Genomic DNA, 24357 nt, shown 5'->3' with positions numbered 1-24357 from the left:
GGCAGCGCCGCGGCCCCGGAGGGAGGGAGGGAGGGAGCGAGGGAGGGAGCGGGGGACGCCCCGGCGCCCGGGGGAAAACGGCGCGCACCGCCTCGGGAAGGGGATCCCGGGCTCGGACGTGGCCGTCGCGCCGCCGGTCCGCGGCTTCCGCCGAGCCCTGCGCCAGCCCCGGCTTTGCCTCCCCGGGAGGGAGCACGCTCCGCGGCGGTGCCGGCGGCAGGACGGTGGAGCGAGAGGCAAAGCGAAAGTGCCGCCGCTGCCGCCGGTCCCTCCTCCTCGGGGCAGCAGGCTCCTCGTCCGCCTCGGCTCCCGTTCGGCGGGAGGACTCGCTTGGCGGAGCCCCTCTGTGCGAAGCACAAGCGCAGCTCCGGCCCTCACGGCTGCAGTGACAGTCGCGGACGTCCCGGCCCCCGGCGGTGGATGTAGGCACGGCGGCGGGCGGCTGCTGCCAGCGGAGACAGCGGGGGAGTCGTCCGCCGCCAGCCCGGTGCCCCAGGCAGACACACGGACACCGAAAGACACACGGACACAGACAGTCACAAGCAGGCGGCACCCCGGACGCTTCTCGGGGCCGCTAGCACTTGTGCCCGCTCTGTGAGGGGCACCTCCCGCAACCTGCTCCTTGCTCCTGCGCACTGCAAAGTTTCGAAAGAAAAGAAAAAGAGTGAAAAAAAAGAAAAAAAAAGAAAAAAAAAAGTTAGAGAAGAGAAGATAATTCGGGAAAAAATTAAAAAGCAAAAAGAAAAAACTTTTTAAAAATGAAAAATAAAAAAGTGAAAGAAACCTTTATTAATTAATCCTAAAAGTTCCACTGAGTAACCGAGCAAAGCTCTTTTCACTTGAGCCACTTCAGTAAAGGTAGAATAATTTTGTGATTATCACTATCTCAGTAATAATAATTATTGTTAATATTGTTATTTCAGCTTTGGGAGCCACTCGCCAGGCTGTGGCGGGCAGGCGGCCCCAAGGCGGCCGGCCGTGCCGTCCCGCTGCCGGCGGCTCAGCACGGCTCAGCCGGAGCTCCTCGCCGCTCCGCGCCTCTCGGCTGTGCGCGGCTGTGCACAGCTCAGCTCGGCTCGGCTCGGCGCGGCGCGGTGCGGCGGGAGCGCGGCGCACACACTGGGGCGGGGGGGGGGGTCAGTAGCGTCAGGCTCCCATGGCGTCACTATTGACGTTTCGCATTCCAGCCGCTCTATGGAGAGGCCGCTAGGGCTCCTCTCACATAAATGACGTTCAGAGAGAGGGAGCGGGAGAGCAGCGCAGAGAGGCGCCTCCGTCCCCTCTCTCCGGCGCAGGCACACGCGCACCCCGGGGCACTCGCACCGGGACGCGGGCACAGGTCCCGGCCCGGCTCCCGCCGCACACACACACAAAGGCACATCGCGGCGGCGGCCGCCGCTCGGCATCCCTCGCCCGCCCGCCTGCTCACTCCCTCCCTTCGCCCGGGGACGGGCTCCTGGCTCCTCAGGCTTTTTCAATCCTTTTCCATGCCTCGGGATAACGCACCCTCTGGACCTGCAGCTACCCGGAGTCTGAGGGATTTTGTGTCTCGGGTCCTGCCGCTGGACAGCGCCTACACACGCCTTTAAGGAAGCGGGCACCTACAAACTAGATGTAAAGACGGAACCTCCACAGCAACCGAGTACGTATGCGAGTGAACGGGAGCGGCTGAGGGAGAGGGACAGCGCGGCATGTCCCCACTCCGTGAAAGTTGCGCCGGCGGGGTAGAGATGCTGGGGAGATGCCGGCGGCGAGCGATGCGGCTCAGCCGACGCGCTGCCGTGCCGGGCTCTCGCTGAAACTTTTCCCTCACCTTCCCCCCCTCCTCCCCCGTCCTCCCCGTGGATGTTCAATTGCCGCTCGTCTTCCGAGCGTCCCTGCCGTCTCGGCAACTGCTGCCGTGCGCGGGGCACTGCTGCTCCTCGCAAACGGGAGGGCTGTGGTTGAGCGGAGCGGGAGCCGGAGCCGGTGATACTAAGGTATTTCTGCTAGTTGTTGTCATGGAAATGATGCTGCCGGCGGCGGCGGGGAGTTTACAGCGCCGGTGATGAATGGCAGCAATTTGTCTCCCTCCTTTAGCCGCGCTCGGGAAATAGGTGGTTCTGTTTGCACAAGTTCAGCTGTCTAATAGGGACGGCGAGGCAGGTTGAGCTCATCTCACTTTGGGAGAGAGCAGCCCCCCTCGGCAGCCCAAAGAGCTCGCCCGAGAGGTAATTGCTGGAATGTGACATATTGTATTGAAATGAGACGGGATGTTTGCATGGCACGTCTGCCCGGCATCTGCTCCTCGGAAATATGCACTTTTCCCTTCGGAGGTCAGGAGCGGTAACGAGGGGCCGCGGTGCCCCGGCACGGGCGTTACCGTGCGGGGAGGCTGGGCTGCGCCGCCGCTGCCCCGCTCCCTGCCCCCGCGGCGCCTCTCGCCTTTGCCTCCTCGCCTTAATAGCTGCGAAAGAAGTTTCAGTCTTGGAAAGAGGCGAGAAAGCGCGGGCGTTGGGTTGTGATATTATGTAGAGGGACAGTGATCGGGACAGCATTATCGCGATAGCCTGTCCCGGGCGGAGATGCCGCTCACCTTAGCGCGGCTAGTTAAGAACGCTGTCACTTAACTTGCAATTTTTGGATACGATGGGATCCGTGAGAGGATATTTCCCAGGGAAAGGGCGTAAATCACTGTTTTATGTAGGGGGATTAGTGTGTTGGGATAGGATTTTTTTTTTCTCCAGGAAAAAAAAGTTTGGGAATGAATCGCTAACTTTTATCCAAGCCGCTTCAATCGATTACATTCTTCGCCCTATTTTTCTCTCCTCCGTGGAGACCGTTGTATGCTGGAGTCAAGCCCCGGTAAAAAACAATGGACTAAACCAGACCAGACGGTTTCTTCGGAGGTGAATCTCACGCGATCTCGTGGATATTTGCTGGAGTGACCGTGCGGCTCGGGGCGATCCCTCCCACTCCCCCCCCCAAAAAAATCGCCAGCTAACCGGCGGTGGAAATCCAGCACGAAACTTTTTAATTGAATGGAGCTTCCCCCTCCGCAGTCCCTCCCGGGTAAATGAAGGTTTCGAAACTCGCCTGAAGAAGTCACAATCACAATGGAGTGTTTCACGGTTTCCTCCTCGTATTACAGGGTGGGGAGGGGTGTCACTCGGGGCTGAATGTAAAGTGCACGGAGGAAGAAAAGAGCTTTGACAAGGGTAGTTATTTCCTCCTAATTTACAGCCCTTACGGCCCTGCGCTCCTGGCTCGGGCGGCGGCAGCCCGGAGGGGTGCTGCGTGGTTAAAAGCGCAGCGAGTGTCTCTAGGTAACCGGCGGCTCGGGGGGGCAGAGAGGAGCCCTAGGGCGCTCCGCGCCGAGCGGGAAACCGCCTCGTAGGAGATCGTAAGGGAACAAAACCCTCGAGAGAGAAAGAGATGAGCTGACAGGCGCTTAACACCCCGGGTGCTGGCGGGGGTTCAAAGGCGAGGGGCGCGGGGAAGGCAAAAGAAAGACGAGGAGCGGGAGAAAGAGTCGCCGGGGAGCGGCTTCCGTGGGCAGCGGCCGGCGCGGCCGAGCATCCCGCGGAGCCCGGCTGGCAGCGCCCCGAGGGTCGGGGGGAGGCGGCTGGGCTGCGCTCCCTGCCCCGCGCCGGCGATGGTGGGCCCGGAGACACCGCACAGGGTTAGCGGGGCCGGCAGGACATCCCTCGAGTGTGGCCGGTACCTTGCACAGAAACTCCCAGCCTGCTTTTCCCCTGTCTCTGCATCCCGAAAAGAGAAAGTTCTCACGGGGAAGTGGACGCTCGGGGATGCTGTCCCGCTTGTTGTAGTCACCCCGCCCGGAGTTCTCCTCTTGCCTTCCCCAGGCTCCTCTCCCGGAGAACAAACCGGGGGCTCCGTTGTCCCAACCCGGTGCTCTCTTGCCTTTTGTGCGATGAGGGAGCGGGAGCCGGCAGGAATGCGCTCCCCGGCCGGCTCCCCCTTCCCACCCGCGGGGCGAGGCGGGGGCTTGGCGGGGGGACGATGCCCCCGCGTCCCCCCGAGGCGCCGCGCCGGGGGGAGGCGGGGGGCTCCCTCCGCCCCGCCGGGCACCGCCGCCCCTGACTGTGCCTTGTCTCCCGCCGCCGCCGGCGGACAGAGCCCGGGTCGGAAGAGCGCCCCCCGCCCAGGCCAGGCCCCGGGCCCGCCTCCGCAGAGAGGTCCCAGCCGGCACCCACCCCGCCGCCGCCGCCGCCCGCCGCCGCCTCCGTCCGCACCTCCAGCCCCACCATTCAGCGCGCAAGATACCCACCAGGTAAGCTGCCGCTCCGGGAGAAGGGCGGGAGGAGGAGGGGAGGTCCTGGCGGGGCCCCTACCCTTCCCAAATCCCTTTGGCATCATCGGCCCCCGACGTCCCGGGGAGCTGAAATCCCGAAAGGATCAGAGCAGCGCGTGCCTTTCGCAGCGCTCTCGGCGATGCCGTGCCGGGGCACACGGCTTGCGAGCCCCTCGCCAAAGACGTGCCAGCTCCAAGGGGGGGCAGCTTGGGGGTGCTGGTGTCCCTGTGAGGCGCCCCTGGCGCTAAACTGGGCATCCTTTATCCCACGTTCTCGCAAAGAAAGCAGAACACCATGGTAATAGCTCCCAATGTCCCTGCCCCGATGCTTTCAGCCATTCATTTAGGTTTTGATGACAGGTTGCTCGTTAATGCACCTCCTGTGGGGCCTTTTCTTTTCTTGTCTTAATATTGTTGGGTAAAGAAAAAAAATCCCAGGTTATTTACTTTGCGGGGGAATTAATACTGGTGCCCTAAGTGGAAAAGTAGGGGTTAGAGTTAGACAAGTGCACTGGCAAAAGACGAGGTAGGAGGAGTCCCACAGAGCCAGGAGAGACCAGACCTTTAGGTTAGGGATATTTTTTCAGTCCTCTGGTCAGAGTTATTTTAGACTTCTGTTTTTCTACTCCACTTTGCACAGAATTCAGTGGCATGACACTGTTATGCTCAGAAAAATGCAGGAAAAAAAGGACATAATGATCTGTTCCCTTGAACTCCTGCTCATTTTCTGAGCTAGCAAAAAAGCATTTTTCCTTCATAGAGCTGTGTATCAACATGTCCAGTTGTGACATTAGCTGTGAACTCACTCTGTTGTGTTCCTCCATCAGTTCTCAGTGGAGGTGTGTGGAGAGAATTTCTTTCCCTTTTTATTTGATTAAGCACTGATCACTATGTTTTAACAGCCAGTCCTTAAACTAACAAATGATAATGATACGACTCGCCAGGAAATGTGTGTGTGTGTGGAATGGCATCGACAGAAATTGACAGGAAAAAAAAGGGAACAGCAGAATAATACATAAATAACATTGGGAGGCAAGGCTTAGGGGGGAGGATTGTCCTGCCTCCTTCTTTAAGCTTTTGGATTTAAGGCAAAGAAGGTATTAATTTCAGGAAACAGCACTATTTTTTTTTTCTCAAATTTTAGTGTTTTCTCGAGAAGAAGAAAGATGTGAATGGTTTGTGACAGTGTGATAATTCGTAGTTTAAATATGATAGTGCTTAGTTTAAATATGTTTATCTGTAAAGCAGGCAGGAAAGAATTAAAAGTTGATTTAACACAAATTATTTGGATTCCTGCATGCCAGGAGTGAATATTTTAAAATTGTAAGTGAAAAGAGTTCTTAAAATAATGAGGAAAACCTCATTATTTCCAAAGCAGTTTTTTTTTTTTCAATATGAATTATTTCTCAAGTGCTTTTGGAATATAAATTACCATGATTAAGAAGAGATGAACTGCAGTTAATTTTGATATACATTTTATCCATATTTACTTTTCTCTTTATGAGAAAATTTATACTAATTGATGCATTTTATTCCTCTGCTGTGGAACCAAAATACACCACACACTTTTAGTTCAAGTTGCAAATATTTGTCTAGAATCTCACAGTGTTTAGTCAGGCAAACCTCAGTGAATTGCAGAATTGGGTGTATTACTTCCTGTGACCAGCAAATTACATGGCAGACTAGTAGGAAATGTAAAAGAAAATAACAATCAGATCTTTTTAGCCAGGCACTGTGTTGCTTTGACCATCCCAGCTATTAGTGAACCACATTAAGTTTCATGACTAATGAATAAAACCAACTGTATTACTGGCCTCAACCTTGCTTTCCCATAAAAAGAGAAATGCCACATATCTTTTATCCTACATTTTTGCAAATTGAAGGGGATGTCGTATCCTCCACTTTTTAAAGGAGAACATTCTACCAAAGATAAGCCTTAAAACTTATAATGAAACAGCAACCCTAAATTATTAGCTGACCAGAAATATTCTTCAAAGGTCCAGAGCTGAGTAAGCAAAATTGATGCAAGTCCTGAGTAGAAAACATTGTGATTTGAGTAATTCCTCTGACATGCACTGCAGATGCTGCTTCTTTAAAAATAAATATAATTTTTAATATTATGCATTTGATAACCTCGTTTACTCTTCGTGAAAATTTTACAGCATGATTTGAAGGCATAGAGAGGTAGATTTAGAGTCATAACTCTTCTCGTTGTGCTTATCTAATTCTCATTGACACCTATGTATATTAAGCAGCAGATGTAGGGCAGCTTGAGATGGATTCTTCTCTCACTGACACTGGTATAATATAAACTGGTGAGTTTCTCCCTTGACTAGATGAGAGCAGACTCCTAGTACTGAATGCTTAGTCGCTCCCTGGTGCATATTTCTTGTTGAAAGCAAAAGGCTCGAGGCTAATTTAAATGTCCGAATGGGAGTTGGGCGCCTATGTGAGCTCTAGGAAAGCTCTAGGAAGGAAGTTTGTGATGCCTGGGCCACAGCCTGGTGCCCTGGGCCTGTTGTTGACGCGCCCCTTTGCCCTTGCAGATATGCCCTGTGTGCAAGCGCAGTATAGTCCTTCACCGCCCGGTTCGAATTATGCATCCCAGACCTACGCCTATGGCTCGGAGTACAGCTCAGACATCATGAACCCCGACTATGCCAAGCTGACCATGGACCTGAGCAGTACCGAAATCACTGCCACTGCCACCACCTCCCTTCCCAGCTTCAGCACCTTTATGGAGGGTTACTCTGGCAGCTACGAGCTCAAGCCTTCCTGCCTCTACCAAATGCAAACTGCCTCCTCTGGCCAGAGGCCCCTCATAAAGATGGAAGACACCCGGCTGTCCCCGTACCAGCCCTCATTGCCCCCGTCTACAGATGAGGGGATGCCCAGCACTTCCATGTACTTCAAGCAATCGCCACCCTCCACGCCCACCACGCCGGGCTTCCCTGCCCACCAGGCCCTGTGGGATGAGCCCCCGCTGCAGCCCACGCAGACCTGCCTGCCTCCCGGGCACCTGATGGACGCCGCCCCCATGAAGACCGTGCCTCCGCGCTTCCCTCTCTTCCACTTCAAGCACTCGCCTCCGCACACGCCGTCCGCGGCCGCCCATATGTGCTACGACCCGGCCTCGCTGAGCCTGCCCCTGGGCTCCGACAGGCCCGCCGCCAGCCAGGCTCCCATGGAGGGCCATTCCTACGGGCTTCACCTGGCCAAAAGACCAGCCACCTTAGCCTTCTCACCGCTCGGCCTCAACGCAGCCACTTCCAGCCTGATGGGGGAGAGCAGCGGCAGCGGCAGCAGCGGCCTCCCGTCCCCTCCCAGCCGGAGCTCCTCGTCCGGGGAAGGCACCTGCGCTGTCTGTGGAGATAATGCCGCCTGTCAGCACTACGGGGTGCGGACATGCGAGGGCTGCAAGGGCTTCTTCAAGGTGAGAGATCCATGCTCTGCTCCCCTCCCTGCTTGATCCCACCTCACTTCTCACCCTCTCTGTCCTGACGTGCTCCTGGTCCTGACTTGGGGCTTCAGGGACATCGTGTGCTGAAACTCAGGCCCCCACAGCAGGGTGGGAGGGACCAAAGTTTTTGAAGGTCAAGGAAAGCCTTGTGTAGGATAAAAGGATCAGCCAGTCTCAGCTGAGAAGAGGCCATGGCAGTGATCTGGGGGAATCACCTCTGGTCTGCCAGCACTCCTCAATGAAACGTAGGTCACCCCAGTTTCAGCTATAAACGGCATTTATTCTGTAGTGAAACTCATCTGGAGTACATTCAGCCTGGGTTTTACTCAGTCACCAATTCCAATTACACTTTGTTTTTAGGTGAGAAAAGAAACCCTGAAACTGTCAAGTTCACTTAATATTTTAGGCAGTGGCAGCAGTGCCCTTTGCTTTGCAGGGAAAATTGGTGTGAGGAGGAATGCAGGGTGGTCAGCACCGGGAAGAAACTGGTTTCACTCAATGGGACAAACCCAAGTACTACTGGTTGCTTTTGGTTGCTGCCTTGTCATTCCCCTTCAGCTCAGGAGCCCGGGGAGCCCTCCCCAGGGGAAAGCTGCCTGCAGAGCAGTGACTAAGCACTGCACGGGGTCCCGGTGCCTGCTCTACAATGCTGCTCTGATACTCTTTGCAGCTGAGTAGCAACCCAAATAACTTACACACAGCAGTTTCTCAGCTGGAACTTTGCGCTTATATTTTCAAGAGTTGATTATACTCTTTAGATCTTAGATTTGGGTGCTTTGTAATTTCCTTTCAGCAGAGTTTGAAGGTCCAGATTCCAGTATTAATTTCAGAAATAGCTTGTTTAAGGGAAGAGGTTGTGATTGACTTTTGGTAGGATGGTTCTGCGCAGCAAGTTTAAGATTTGAAACATTTGGGGTTGATTTTGTATATTTCTTCTTGCTAAGATAGCAGTTATGCCCTTATTCTGGTAAAAGATACAATGGGAACAAAACCAGTCCCGAAATATTTGGGGGGAGGGCTTATAACATTTTTTTATTGTAGGTGGAGTTGTCAGTGTTACTTAATAATAATCTTTTGACCACGTGGTAATACACACGTCTCCTATAAAACTAATTTGTTATTTAAATATAACTAGAAAAGGGAACACAAATAACATGGAAATAGCAGCTCTTTTTATCCCAAACCTGCCCCTGTGGAAATCAATAGCATATCCTTGAGTTGCAACAGCACCTAATTCTGCAAAATTAAACTGTTTTCAGCTCCAAATCACAATGAACAATATTTGCTGTATCTCATACATTCAGTACATTGAGGCTGTTATTTGATAACAAACACAAATTATGGAATAAAATTTATCCATTAATTTAATTGCAGTTAAAGATTTAATATTGAATGTTGAGTTGATCAATTTGTTCCTGGTTTCTTTTCTAGTAATACCTTTTTGAATGTTATTTATTGATGTATCTTTGATTTTAAGCATGGCAGCATGATATGTTTTTGCATTGATATTTGTTACATTCTTGCAACGCTTACCAGGTTTCTATACATTTTAATTTTGCTTTATTTTTTTCAACATGACTTTACAGTTAATTAAATTTACATAACTGTGTCATCATTCTGTCCTTTTTCTTCAGGTCTGGTTAACTTTCCCAGAGTATTTAGCCAAACATATTTTGTACGGGTTGCTGGTGTTTTTATTTTTCTCCCTGATGATTTTAATGGCTAACCAAACCAGTTATTGTGGTATTTGACTAACAATAGTGATAGCAAGAGAAGTACATTGCAGATCATTTTGATTTTATTTTAATAAGGTCAGCAATAATCAAGGGAATGAACCAAGTAGAAAATTGTTCCCAAAGGGATATTAAAAGCGGAGATAATCTAATCCCCAAAGGTAGATGTGATGACCTGGTAATTTCAGATATGATTTTATCATTCAAAGTTGCCTGTCTCCAGAGACTTGCTTCAGAAAAATCCTAGATGATTTTCATTGTCAGCAGCTAGCACTAATAAAATTGTTTTTCCTGCAGGCTAGTGTGTTAGGAAATTAATTTTATCTAATTATATGAATTGCACTGTCACTTTTCATGTTGTAATTAAAACACATTTTGTCAGGTTCTAAGCTGCTCAAGAAACAATCAGTTTACTATCTTTGTGTTGCATTTTTGCAGAGAACAGTTCAGAAAAATGCAAAATATGTTTGTCTGGCAAATAAAAACTGCCCAGTGGACAAGAGACGTCGTAACAGATGCCAATACTGCCGGTTCCAGAAGTGTCTCAGTGTCGGCATGGTTAAAGAAGGTAAGGACTCTGGCTATTTATGATCCCAGAAAACTAAAATATTATGTTTTATGAATCTGTGTCTTTGTGTATGTGTGTGTGTGTGTGTGAGAAAGCATGGATGTCTCTACAATAAATTTGACAGTGATGAGATTCATAAATTACCGAAAATATGTGCATTTATGTAATAATGTATTGATTTTATGCTTTTCACCCCTATTATCATATTTAGACCATAGACCCCAGAGTTCAAGAACAGCAAGGTCACAAGAGGATAATTTGACAGTGGCCAAAATGTCTCCTTTATTAACTTTGAACATTGCTCGATAATGCTGTTGGCTTCCCCTTGTTCTCTCACTGGGGGCTGCACTGGATTGTGTGCATTTTGACATAGGATCTCATTTCATTCCCATAAGCTGATTGTAAATTTGCAATTAATTTAAATGGAAACAGGATCAACTCATTAGTCCCAATTCTGCAAATATTTAAGCATGTGAGTAATATTGTGTGAGCAGTCCCATTGCAAATACTGACATGGATAATATAACCTATATAGTGTGACCGTATTTTTTCAAATGCTTTAAGAAAGCTGAAATTACTTTGAATGAATGCCTCTGCCATTTAAAAGGCACACTGCTAGTAGAAACATTAAAATCTGTGTTTCACATTCAGCTTGTTTGCAGCAGTGGAGTGTCACAGGCACAAGTGCAGGGGCACACTGACATGCTGCAAACAAAGCATGGACACAAGGAACACAGCTGGGCTCTCACTAAGCAGCTACATTGCTGCTTACAATCGTAGGTCTGACACAGTTCTGGTGCCATTTGTGTTCCTTTGCAATCAAAGGCATCAAGAGCACATGCTGAAACTGGAGAACACTTATTTTTACTGGTCTGGCCACCGTAAGGAAAGTGGGCTGTTCATTCTGATCCATCATTTGCTGGTACCTTCACACCTGATTCCCTTGGGATTTTTTTTTCACCTAGTTGTCCGTACTGACAGCCTGAAAGGGAGAAGAGGTCGGCTGCCTTCCAAACCAAAGAGCCCCTTACAGCAAGAACCCTCTCAGCCCTCCCCGCCCTCTCCTCCCATCAGCATGATGAATGCCCTCGTTCGAGCTTTAACCGACTCCGCGCCCAGGGAGCTGGACTATTCAAGAGTATGTCTCACTTTCCTTTCCCCGTTTGCTTTCCGCACAGAAATGATTTGCACGCTGCATTTCTCCTTACCAACTGCTTTGCCAAAATGAAATTAAGTGTGAAATTTGGATGAGGGTAGAAATCGGTCCAGCCAGCCGTTGTCTTTTCGTGATAGGTGGACAATGAGAGGAAAGGAAGTGCAGTAGATATTAGTGTTAGTAACTATTCATTGTGAGGATCTCAATCACAAAAAATGATCTAGTAATCTGCAGTATATTCAGTGGCTGAGTTAAAGCAAAAATGCATGGATAAATAGAGCATTCTTCTTGCAAAAAGGCTGTGCCAAAACACAATCAATTATGATGTCATTGATATGTCCAATATCTTTAATTCCATTTTCTGAAGGCTAAAATTTAATAGCATTTCCCTAATATTCAGATAGAAGGGTTGCAAAGTGTGACACTGGATGGATAAGAACATTCCTGTTGAAATCAACAGGAATTTTGCCATTATTTAAATGGGAATAGGGTATGCTTTGGATACCCCAGCCTAGATATTCCTTCAGTAAAACTCACATTTTTAAAACAAGCCTGTTAAAATTAAAATTCTGAAAAATCAGCAAAGCTTTACCAAAGATCATATATTTTTGTAACCTTGTTCTTTAATGTAGCATAGTCACAATTTAAATATTCATGGCATATTCTGAAAGCTGAAAAAAAAAGTTCTGTAGTTATTTAAATACAGCATTGAAATGACTTGTTAAATACAATTTTTAGGCATGTTGATATAGGATAAGAAAAAAAACTACAGCTACGGAAAAACAAGATCAAATTCTTCCCCCTTAAAGAAATATGATTAAATTTGAGATTGTTTAAAAATAGCAGCTGTACTCAGACAATAACTCCACTGGCCATTTATCACTTGTTGCTAAGTAATATTTAATCCTAAAGTATATTTACTGCAATTATATAAAAATTACATTATGCTATTTTAGACTATACTTATATACATAATTTAGCAATTTAAAGCATGCTGTAACGTATTTTCTTCAAACTAATCTGGAAGTATTAAATCATATTATTTTTCAAGTTATTATCAAGAATTTAGCTGTTCAGTGTCTGACAACCTACTACAGGGAGAATGCATTAGCCATATCTACATGTACCTTAACTTACCCAGAATGTCTCAGGGATCGTTCTGCAAATACCAAGGTGTGTGACAAGCTGTGCTCTTTGATAGAAATCTGCTGGGTTTCACAGAATTGCAGGAGTCCAGGGGCCATAGTTTGTATTTATTTATTGATACAAAGTTCTTTTGCATTTACAGAAAACTGAACAAAAATTATGTACTTGTATGTGACTTTTTTCATTGTCCTGCAGTAATTATTTCTCTTCTAATGAAAACAGCCCACAGATTTAATTGTTGAACAATTCTGTTGGACTTTACACAGAGCATATGATTGACAGTAAATTAATTTAGTCTTGGTAGCTAAAAGATTAAGTATTATTATCTGTTAGGACATATTAATATCTAAGTTTTTCTTTACACTAAAATATATTATAGTCTGTTATGCCTGGCGGTGCTGAAATGACAAAAATATTCTGCAAGAAATAAGTAGATTCTTATTTTTTTCAAAGACCCTTATACTTTGAAAAGTTAGGGGAGGTCAAAAAACAAATGCTGTGTAAAGAGCAAGATAAACTGAATTTAATGAATTTAATGAAACATATAATAAACACACTGCAATGCTAAAATATTCCTATGAAGAATAATCCTGTACCTGTAAAGACTAATTTATGGCACATTCAGCTACGCTGTGACCCTGCTGAGCACCACAAATGGGCAGATCTGGAGACCTGGCTTTGGAGTCAGCCCTGACACTTCTGCTGATACGACCTTAATGTTTAGCCTGGTCTTCGTGTTTACAAGCTGTAATACCTTGACCATCTTAAAACTGCTGATAAAAGTTTCAGAGAAAAGTGTGTATCCCCTCTCTCCAGAAAACCCTGTAGAAACACACACTCACAGAGCAACCCAGGAAAAAAACAAAACCAAAAATAAATTACATAAGCTACAAACTTTACACCAAAACATTGGAAACAGTTCTAGTTCAGAACATGGCTGCTTTTCATCTCAGCACTGGTTTTAACTTACCAGTCCACAGCCGTGGTATATTTAGGTACTTGGTTTCAAAAGGCAATTGCCAAGGGCTGTAGTCTGGTCTCACACCTGTTTACTGGTACAATTCCCTGAGTTTACGCTTTTAAGGAAGTGAGATGAGAAACAGACCCTTGCCATTCATATTCATGCAGAGTAGGCACCCATGTAAATAGAAATGTTGCCTTTTCAGAGGGGGAGTGCAGCATTTAGGCAATAATCCCCCCCTTCCTGGGCCACAAAATTAAGCACAAATCATGGCTTTTGGAAAAATGAGTGTAGGCTTTCTTCTGTGCAGAGAAATTATTGTTAGGCTTTTGCAGCTGTAGCTGTCGATGAAGGACTGATGAAAGCAGGCAAAGGGCAGAGCTAAGTTGTGCTGTCGGGCTTCCCAACCTCAGGCTTTCCAAATCTCTTCAGATACAACATACAAATTAATGTTGCTTGCTGCACATGCAACCCCCTCCTTAAGTAACAGTCATATTTCATTTCATTCCCAAAGGAGCTCCAAGGAAGGGAGGGGGGCAGAGCTTTGTCTTTTGTATTTCTCCCGGTTTGCCTCCAGTTTGCACAGGGCAGGTTTAGAAATGCAGATCGGAGGGAGCCCTTCCGTCCTGTGACGCCTCCTGACCAAGAGCAGGATTGCCAGCTGTCTTGGTCACAAGCTAGGTCAAATATCACTTCTTCTCCATGAAATAATCATGGAAAAAACCCACAACTGTGGTGCATGAAACAGAAACATAGATATTGTTTATGGTTACTTGTATGCTCCTAAGCCTGTTACAAGTAAATAATATTTTAACAACTCTTTGTAAGTGCTAATACTTTATAGTGAGCAGTGATGTATTGCAGCAGCTGAAAATTATACAGTTCCATCTAATCTTTTACCTTTCTTCTAAAATTGCTCTCATGGGATAGACTATGCAAAAAAAATACAGGTTATAATTTTTTAGATGCATTTAATATGATTCAGTGCCCAGTGTGGGGTATACCACACTGTAGCAATCACAGTTACATAACATAATGCAGCATTCAGCTTCATTAGAAAATGTTAAAACTTTGCCTTACCTTTGCCAAAGGAATGTTTTATAAATATTGGGAACAAATTAACACCTGGCATAATTACTCTGAGTTGTGATGAGTTATATTTAGAATGAACCCCTTCAGAATGGGTAGTACCTTTTCTCTTTTCCTTTTGTTTTCCTTCTTCTTTACTGCTCAAAGGATCAAGGATGTATCTCAACTTAGCAATACCTGTTGTGAGGCAGGAGTTTCCTTCAGCCTGTTTCGTTTCCCTGTGTAGTAAGAGTCAGAGTCATGGTCAGCCCCTGTGTAGCAAAGCACATCTCCCAGTGCCAAAATGCACACTTGTTGTGGTTTGCTCTGCATGGTTGCTTCTAGAGGGTCCAGAATATGCGTGGTGTCTGAAAAAGCAAATTGTCTTTGCCTACCCATTAATTACCTGTGTGAATCTTGCTGCAGTCCAAGGTGATTCTTGCTGCTTGAGTGTCCTCAACTGCTCCATTCAAGTGGGGGTCTGAATACATAAATATTATGCAGCATACAGATTCTACTGTTGCTCCCCATCTTCTCTGTATTGTGGCCTCTACCTGCCTCAGTGTCACAGGATCCTTTGGAGCAGCTGAGGCAAAGTTTGTCTTTATATGAACTTCATAAGAAGGATTGCATGTGTTTCACCAGCTGATTAGGGATGTGAGCTGGAAGGCACCGTGAGAAACTCATGCAGTTAGGGTTTGCTAAGCAGAACAGAGTCACTAAGAGCTAGTACCAGGAACCAGATGCAGACAGAGGTCTCTAGGATTGCTGTGGTTCTCCCATCAGTCAGCAACTCTGACATTGTGTCCTTCATCCCTTAACTGCCAACAGCAATGAGCTCCAGCTAGGAGAGGCAGAGTACAGGACAGCTACCTGACAAGTTCTGCTTGCTGCCCCATCCCTCTGTCCTGCACAGAGGTGACTTTTGGGTGATACTTGCAGCCCATGGTTGTAATATGGTCCTCTCATGCTGCCAGACCACTGTTACTGAGGGGGAAGGAGTTTTTTCTGCTTCCACTCTGGCTTGGAGAGTTGCTGAAGTGGCCTTTAGGCTGATGGACTCAAGCCTAAGTGCGTGTGGGAAGTTGTTTCCAAGGAGTATGCAAGCTTCTTTTGGCTGTGCACACTACCTCAGCCTTTCTTTGGCTGAACCCATACGAGAGAGAGTGGATATGAAGTCTCTCCCAGAAATAACCCAGCAGGTGTCTGATGATGAGGATGTTACTACAGTAAATGCCACATTATTCAGTACCTGCTCAGAAAACCAGCAGCACTTTCCAAGCACAGAATTAGACTAAGCCACAAAAGCTCCTATTTTATTTTCTGCCAAGAAAGAGAGAGCAGTGTCAAAGGAGTGACAGGGATCCACTGGTGATGAAGTAGGAGATAGTGGGGAGGGAGCTGTCAGAGGGTCACAGGGAAGCTGAGCAAGCTGAGACTGTCAAATGGTTGCCTGGAAGAGTTATGGCCACATAAGCAGGATAATAGGTTCTGCTGAACCTCAAATGCTTCAATTTGAAGGATAAGAGGAGATATGGGGCAGCTGGTTTACTTTGAACCAATTCTGTATTCAAATGAAGCAATGCTGCATGTGTCAGATAAAATGTGATTTATCTTATGTGTCTCTATCACTGTCAGATAAAATGCACTTTGTGAGGTTTTGGAAGAAATCTGCATTTCTGACATACAGAGACAAATTCATCAATGGGAAAAGTGTTTCATTGTAGTAAGCCAAATAATGTTCCTCTTCTAGTGTGGTGCAAATTATCCTACCCACCAGCTTTCTATTTCTGTTTACTAATAGCATATAGGTACTTGTAAAATGTGATATTATATTTTAGTTATAAATTTGAAATTACTTCTATACATATGGAAATATTTTTGTAATATCTGTCTGAATAGCAAAATGCCTGTAGGTAACCAAATAAGTAGGTAGATGTAGACCTATTTTTATGTCTTTATAAGTAATACCAGCTTTGCCACAGAAGGAAATGTTGTCAGGCAAATAATGCTGTATGTTTCACAGAATGCCCTTAAATGCATATAACCTTGCTTTCTGTGGCTTTCATTTTAGTACTGTTCCACTGATCAGGCTGCTGCAGGCACAGATGCAGAACATGTACAACAGTTCTATAATCTTCTGACTGCCTCCATTGACATAACTAGAGGCTGGGCAGAAAAAATCCCAGGATTTACTGACCTCCCAAAAGAAGATCAGACATTACTCATAGAATCAGCTTTTTTGGAGCTGTTTGTACTAAGACTCTCCATCAGGTAACTATTTGTTTAATTTCCTCTTAAGATGAAAAATCATCCATCTGAATGTTTTTAAGGAATAAATATGGCACTATCTTTGAACATTGTCATTTGTACCAAGAAAAAAGCACAAAATATTGGCAATGTCTGCATACAAAGGATATGGTGTTTAATTTGTTTTACACTGCAGGAAAAATCAAGAAGGTGATTTAAAAAGAGATCATAGGTGTCACTAATGTGCTTCTTTTATTTGATCTGTCCCATCTTCCTCCTACATAGTAATCAAAATTGATCCTCAGGTACTATTTGAGCAAGTCTGCTTTGTACTCATGAGTATGAAATATAGAAACACACTTCAAGTATGATTTTTTTTTCTTTTCCCTTTTTCTTCTGTTTTTGAAAGGGATGAAGAAGATTTAAAATCTTATTCAGATTGGTTTTCTTTTTAATACCAAGTTATTTAATAGAGTGAGATGCTGTTTGTCACTCTAGCACTAGTTAAGACACTTTACTGATTTCACTTTCAGGAACTGGCAAAATTGCAGACTGGTGATTTCAGTTATGCCCATGTTTATTTAAGTTGAAAATGACCTTTTCATGTGTTTTTTCAACAAAAATATTGGTAATGGAGAGGGAATAAGAGGAGAGCTTGGCTGTAATTTCTCTCTTGCACACAGGTTTTCATATAAAAGTGTTTATGCAGTTATGTGTGTTGTCCTGCATTACTGCATGTGTTCTCCATTGTTTTTTCCTTGCCAATTTTTACAATCTGAAAAAAGCAGATGATACTAAGTAAATGCTGAGGGTTGCAGAACCTATCTTTTTATTAGTTTTGTATATCAAAATGCACTCACTTAGTATTCCTTTGGTTCAAACATACAGTATTTAATGCAAAATGTCTTCTCTGTTTATGCCTTTGGGCAGGACCAAAATCTTAACTAATTAGACAGTCTACACCACATGCTGCAGCTAACCTCAGGCTTATAACTCTACCAAGTAAGCAATCACAGAAGCTTGTTTGTTGTACTTTGGCCCCGAGGGAGAAACATATTGTCAAACGTGAATGCCCACATATGTCTCAGGATAATATGCCTTGGATTTTAAATGACAGACGCTTCAATACTGGTTATGCATTTTTCTGTAAAGTAGAAGATGCATTTATAATTTTTTCAATTGTTTTTATTTGAGGTCTGATACTGCTGAAGATAAGTTTGTATTCTGCAATGGACTCGTGCTTCATAGACTTCAGTGCCTTCGAGGATTTGGGGAGTGGCTTGACTCTATTAAAGACTTTTCCTTAAACTTAAAGAGCCTTAACCTTGATATCCCAGCCTTAGCAAGTCTATCAGCTCTAACTATGATTACAGGTAAGTGCTCCTTTGTTAACAGAAAGCTTCGACTCTAGTGCTTTGCTTTATAATAGATTCAAGCAATTTCAGTTAATTTAGCTGTATTCAGGGTGGAGTGATTATGATTTTTAAGCATTAACATGACCAAATTGAAATTGTGGATTAACATTAGGCTATCATACACCCTTCTTAAATATAGTCTAACTATTTCTTTGCACCTTCATTGTTTTCTCAGAGTAGTCTCCAAAAAGCAAACTGCTTCCAAGCAAATTGTGTGGCTCCTGCAAAAATATTCAAGATACTTTCTGAAGTCCCAGAAAATTTCATTGAAATTACCAGAGCTAAGTCTTCTGTGTATGAATGGTAATATCAAGGCAGCTTGAGACCTAGAAGCCATACAGCTAGCATAGCTCATCTCTCAGCAAGATAGCTAGACCAGAAAAAGTGCTCCATGAGGGCAGGCAGGCTGCATTTGGTAACCAGGCTAGCCTAGGTATTCCATGTACTGCTTTTCTGAGAGACAAAAATCAGAGAATAATGAGAAAAAAAATCACATTTCACAGTTGTACAAAAGCTTTTGGGTGTGCATGTGACTGTATGACCCTTTCTGCCTGCTGGGGTGAACAGCAGGAAACTAATGTCAGAATCTGCCAAATTTGTCCAATAAGTACAAAACAGGGGAACATAACCTTTTAAAGTGTAATTTTTGCATTCCTGAAACAATAAAGCCCAGCATACCTTGGGCATCTTGCAATAGAAGAGTCATGGCTGATGGCAGCATAAGGAGTTGGGAGAAAGGGTGTCTGAGACCCACACAGCAGAATTTGGAGCAGAAGTCATCTCCACAAAGAGCCTCACACTCATATCAGAAAAACTGATAATTTAACAGTGCAACTGTGTCATCAGTGTGAGACAGGGCTTCAGTGTGCCCTGAGCTGGATCTTCCTAGGGATGCTTATAAGCTCCACTTGGATAGATACTGATTTCCTTCTGCGTTTCAGGCATCTACTGCTTTGCAGGCAGTGGCCTCAACAACACCAGCTGTAGTCTTTATTTCACCTGGGATGAGAATGATGTCAGGGCAACCCTGAGATAAAACACTCAATGACAGATATAAAAAAATAGAATTGGCCAATTCCTGCTGACGTTTGCGGGGCCAAGATTTTGGGTTCAGAGTTTGCACAGTGTGCTGTCTTCCTGCATTTTGGTGAAGGGTTAGTGTATGTATATATCTCTTTGTCTCTTAAGCATTTTCAGATTTTTTAATTTTTGTTAATTTCTTCTGCAGTTGGAAAGGGTACTTTAAGATCTAGATTCCAATTTCTTTGATAAAACATTTAAGACCAGAATAACTCATTGGAGCTGCTTTACTCTGTATAAAAAAATTCCCAAAATGAGTGGTATGTGTAAGTCAGAAAGAACATTCCCAACTTTTTTTTTTTCTTCTGTGTATATACATCCACTGGCATATGTTCACACCTACTTACATATATGTACTATAAACACCTACATGTATGTGTATATGTGTGCATATTTATATACATGCATAATGTATTTATGTATGTATATGCATTTAGATAACTAAATCAAGGACAGGTGCTGTCCCTCTATATATTTACATGCAGGCATATATGCTCATATATATAGCACACATGAGTGATTTAGATTATTAACTATATATGAGATATGTCTTTTTCAGGTAGCCATAGGTAGTGTATTGTTGATTATCCTCCTGGACACCAAGAGTATGCAGGCTGATGAACAGGATTCCCAGCAAGCTACGTGAATGTAGCAAAAGCAAATGTATAGGAGGAAAACTCACTGCCCTTACAAAGCCATGTTCTGTTTTAACATGGTAATTTGTTCAGTTAAGCACTGCTTGCTTGGCCTTACATAAGGAGTCAGAGTTGTCCAGTGGCTGGCTCAGTTCACCCTAGGATAATTAGAAACAGGTTTTAATTGGATACGTCCTACATTTCTTTCTTTCCTTGATCACAACACTTCCAGGAGTTTGCTATATTGTGGTGGTCTTCCCAAAGTTTCCAAACAAATGGAAGCCATTGTTGCCTTTAAAAGGAGACAATTTCTGTATATAGAAGCTTTAAGATTTTCTCTGTGAAGTTTCTCTTGATTTTCTCTTCTGTGTGAGATGGTGTTTAAAATTAATGTTGTTTTCTGCTTATTCTTGTATTTAGTGAGGCTGGTATATCTCTGCTGATTTATTCTAAGGACAGCATGTATTTTCATGTGATCTAAATTAGACCAAAGCTCTAGTGACTTATATTCACAGGTTTCAGATATCCAAGGGCAGTTAGCTAACTCAGGGACTCAGCCAGAAATTTGGTCACCTGAAAACAGATAGCATTGTATAATGATGAACAATGTTAAAAATAAAACATGCAAGAGGAAATCAGGTGATTCTAGCTAGTGTATTGAAATTTTTTATTCAGGAAAACCTTGAGATTTGGCTCTGATGTGGCATCCCACAAGAAATGGCTTCTTGTCTTCTCCCTGCAGTTTGAGTATGATAAACCATGTGATGGTTTTCAGCTAGTCACACCAAAAGAGAAAAAATAACAAAGAGAAAATTTGCAAAGATGAAACCTGAAGAAGTCTGAACTGTTGAACATTTTTAAGCATTGTTTTGAAGCTTGGCTTAGATTTGGATGGGTGGTTTAGGTGCCATTCTTTATCTCCAGGGAAGGCACCTTTTCTCCTGTAATGGACTGTTGGAAGCAATGGATAGTTGGCAAACTCTGTGTCAAGCCTTTTCTGTCAGTCAGATCAAGGAAGAACAACCTTTCCCAGGAACACCGGATATCCAAGTATTGAGCACCACTGTCTTTTGTCTTAAGAGAACTTCATACATTTCATGGGGCCACAGCAGGGGTTTTGTGTCGGATGATTTTTGGACAAGCTGGTGGTCAGAGGGACACCCAAGGCCCTATCTGGTCTGATTCCAGGAGGAAGGGAATCTGACTATGGTTCTCCCATGTCCCAGGTAGATATCCGTGTCACTAGGCTTCAAAATAAGAAGTGAGAAAGCTTTCTTTTGTGAATCTAATTGTTTGCCTTTAGTAACAACACTGTAAAACCAGAATGCTGCCTTGAGCAAAATTTTCTTGATTATCACACAAATTGCTTATGACTTGATGGCTTAACCAAAAAAAAAAAAAAAAAAGACAAGACAACAGCCCTGTGATCTGTAGTAGTCATGGCCTGTTTTAATATTGTACAGCATCTTAGGTAGCATTAAATTCAAGAATTGTCTTCCCAGATAAAGAAAAATTTCTTCTGAAGATAATGAGCAGGTAATCCTACTTGATTTCACGAATGCTGTCCTTAGCCCAAACAAATATGTGCTCTTAGAAACCAAACCTTCTTATATACTACCAATCTTTGGCAGTTTTGAGGGAGAAGAGTAAGAGGAGTCACATATTCTTTCACATATTCTGTCTGTGTTCTTCAAGAGTGACAGGGAGAACTATTGTCTGTCTCCCAGTGAAGGAAGAGGGAATAAATGTAAAATTCAGTGTTGGAGACTAAAAGACATTCCACTGGTCCCAGTGTCCTAAGATATATGAAGGCTGTTCCTTCATTTTGGGATGTCAAATTGTGTGCCCAGTAACAGCTCCAGTAGTTCCAGCAACCTTCAGTTAACCCTGCTGACTTGTTTGGAGTTGCAAAGCTCCATGTCCTATCCCAACCACAGCTGCAGATGACAGCATAGGATGCAGGGTTAAGAGCACGTAGGGTCATTTGTTCTTTTCAGTGTAGTTCCATACATTGTTTGCTTTGGGTAAAACTAAAGGTATGTATAATATTTTGCATTATAGATTCCATTAGAAAGTCCATATATTTTTGCTTTTTCTATCTCTTTTATGTGTCCTGGAAATCTGTGGTATGTTGCCTAGAAGGAAAAGCATTATGTCAGATTGCTGATGAGTTTTCAAGTCCTCACAGATAAGACATCAGCTTAAAAGAGCATCCAGAATGAAAGAAGTTGCATCCAGAATGAAAGAAGTTGTACTGTGGAGGCTTGCAAACAGTTAACTTAGAACTCTGTCATGTCAAAACACATCTTTTTACTGTAAGGTGCTCCTTTAGGATCTTCCTCTCTCTGTCTCTCTTCTCTTTTTTTACTTCCTGTAGTTGGTTTAGAAAAGCTGGACACAACTTCCTCCACAGCATATAAGTGTTGCTCTAAGCATAACCCAGAAGAAAGTAGATGGGAAACAACACATGACACTCACCTCACACGCCTATGAAAGTAAAAAAAATTAGGTCTGTCATCTTCTTCTTTGGATCATTTATTCTGTTGGTATGTAGCATCTAATGAGCTAAAGAAGAGCACCAACATGGAAAGGAAATGCTGGTCTTGGGTCAGGTTCTGTTAATTCCATACAGATGATTTCTAAGAGTTTAGTGTGTTCGTGGATCACAAGTGTTCCTGCACAGCCACTCCATGATGGACTGGGCAGTGTTGAAGACAAAGCTTTGCAGAGTAGACTAGATACTAACTCAGCCTATGCTGGGAAATGCTTCTTAAACTTCCCAAATGACTTTTTGTTAGTTTTTTTCAGTCAGTGTGAAAATAGAAAGATTGAGAGTCCAGTACAGATCATCTGAAGGGCACATTCTAATTCAGCCTCAAATCTTTGCCTGCTCTAGAACTGCTAGTGTTTTCTCTCTCTCATTCTCTTAGTTGATTATGTTTTCCTCTCTGGCCTTTCCTTTCTCTATCCACATCAAACCATCATTATTTTGCCCACTTGACACTCTCAGTGGGATGCTGCTGAGTACAGAGCATGCTAGCCCTCATTCAGCCAAGCTCTTTCAGCATATGTTTTATTTTAAGTGTGTTACAGACCAGCCCAGAACCACTGTATATATTTGGCTTATTCACACTCCTAATGCTTTGCTAGACTGGCACGAGACCACTGAAGAATATTGTGAGGTTTCAATTAATGAGGAGTTTGTGTTTGTCTTCCTGCTGTTGGGCTTTCTGTTCCAGTTTACAAACACAATTTTTAGCACCATCAGTCATACCAAGAAACAGTGATGAGACCACTGTGGCTAAAAAGGGTACGACTGCTGCAGTTCCTTCTGAACATGACTTTGTCCAACCTCCCAATGGAATCGAGACTTACCTACTCTTCAGCAGCAGATATCCTTCAGTCCTCTTGCCAGGATATCCTCTGGAGTGGGTGCTTCATGTGCTGGGTCTACATACAAGCAGGTGGCAGACTGGAGGAGTGTAGGAGAGCTAGTTATAAAAAAAAAAACCCTCCAGATTGCATTGTCTGCCTTCCCCCTGCCACTTAGCTGAGGGAAATACTGTCAGCGTCAAAGTAAAGTACTCACTCCTCCTTTTCACTCCCACCTCTTTATTGAGGCAAGAACTCTTTACTTCCACAGCAACCAGCAGTCTCTGTATCATATTGTGGTTTTCTTAAGAGAGGGAGCAAACTGTGGTGTTCTGTGTGGCCACTCATCTCACCTGACTTCAGGTACCTTGCACAGCTGATGGAGAATACAGGGCACCTCCAGAAGATGATTCATGCACCTAAAATTGTAATAGTCTTCTAAAAATGCCCATCCTTACACTGATGTGAGGAGGAGTTTGAGAGGTCAGTGCACCAAGGTTGGGGACCCTTGTGGAGTGTCTGAGAGTTAGGCAGGATAAATATGGGCCAGACTGCAACAGTAAAGGAGACTCTTGGATCTGCCAAGTTGCAATGTTCCTGTGTAACAGCGTGTGCATGAGAAAGCTGTAGGCAATTGAGCCTTGTGCTTATTTGAGTTATAGAAGGGGAAGAGAAATGTGAAGGGGGAAGAGAAAATCACATAACTACACTGAAACCAAGAAAATCAAGAGGCTATTTTAAGTCTGCAGTGTTCATTCGTTGCATTTCTGGACACCTCAGAATTAATTGAATCTAAAAGTGATGCCCCATGACACAGAGTGCAGAGCCCAGGGTCTTTGAGGTACTCACACTCTTTGAGAGGCATTTGCTCAGATAGTGTAAAGTGAGGAATTTGTAAAAATAGTGCTCAGTCTGCCTGACCCTGGCATGATCTACCTCAGGTGAAAGGTTAGGGTCTTTGCTTTCTTCCTGTTGAGCTTTTGCTGATCAGTGTAATGATAGCACAAAACCACATTCAGCTTCCCGGGAAAAGAAAAAGGTGTAAAAAACTTGCTGTGTTCAGTTTACCAGGATAAGCTAAGTTTTCAGAGCTTTAGAGGTAAGACTTTTGATGAGTCATTTTGACAGCATCTTTGCCATAAATCACCATTTTTCTCGCAAAAATCAATGATATCCTAAAACACATTCTTGGTTTTTTACAGGCTGAGAAATCCTGTAT

General features: G+C 44.5%; 1 protein-coding gene across 7 annotated transcripts in view; it reads left to right on the top strand.

Annotated features, from left to right (window-relative positions):
- The first annotated feature begins 1238 nt into the window (after positions 1–1238).
- Positions 1239–24357, top strand: part of NR4A3 (nuclear receptor subfamily 4 group A member 3) — a 31344-nt gene continuing 8225 nt past the window's right edge. The window contains exons 1-8 of one of the 7 annotated variants that reach the window (XM_059467375.1): positions 1239–1642; positions 2818–3051; positions 4118–4273; positions 6841–7727; positions 9926–10055; positions 11021–11193; positions 16461–16660; positions 17831–18009. In XM_059467375.1, the coding sequence (XP_059323358.1) occupies positions 3021–3051; positions 4118–4273; positions 6841–7727; positions 9926–10055; positions 11021–11193; positions 16461–16660; positions 17831–18009 (1756 nt within the window). In that variant the 5' untranslated portion in view covers positions 1239–1642; positions 2818–3020. Of the gene's footprint in view, positions 3052–4117; positions 4274–6840; positions 7728–9925; positions 10056–11020; positions 11194–16460; positions 16661–17830; positions 18010–24357 lie in introns of all 7 variants that reach the window. The other 6 variants (XM_059467356.1, XM_059467365.1, XM_059467390.1 and 3 more) reach the window with 6 other exon arrangements.

The sequence above is a fragment of the Ammospiza nelsoni genome, chromosome 1 (assembly GCF_027579445.1).
Source record: "Ammospiza nelsoni isolate bAmmNel1 chromosome 1, bAmmNel1.pri, whole genome shotgun sequence".
Taxonomy (NCBI): Eukaryota; Metazoa; Chordata; class Aves; order Passeriformes; family Passerellidae; genus Ammospiza; species Ammospiza nelsoni.
Note: the sequence above shows the minus strand (reverse complement) of the source record. Positions and strands in the feature narration are given on the sequence as shown.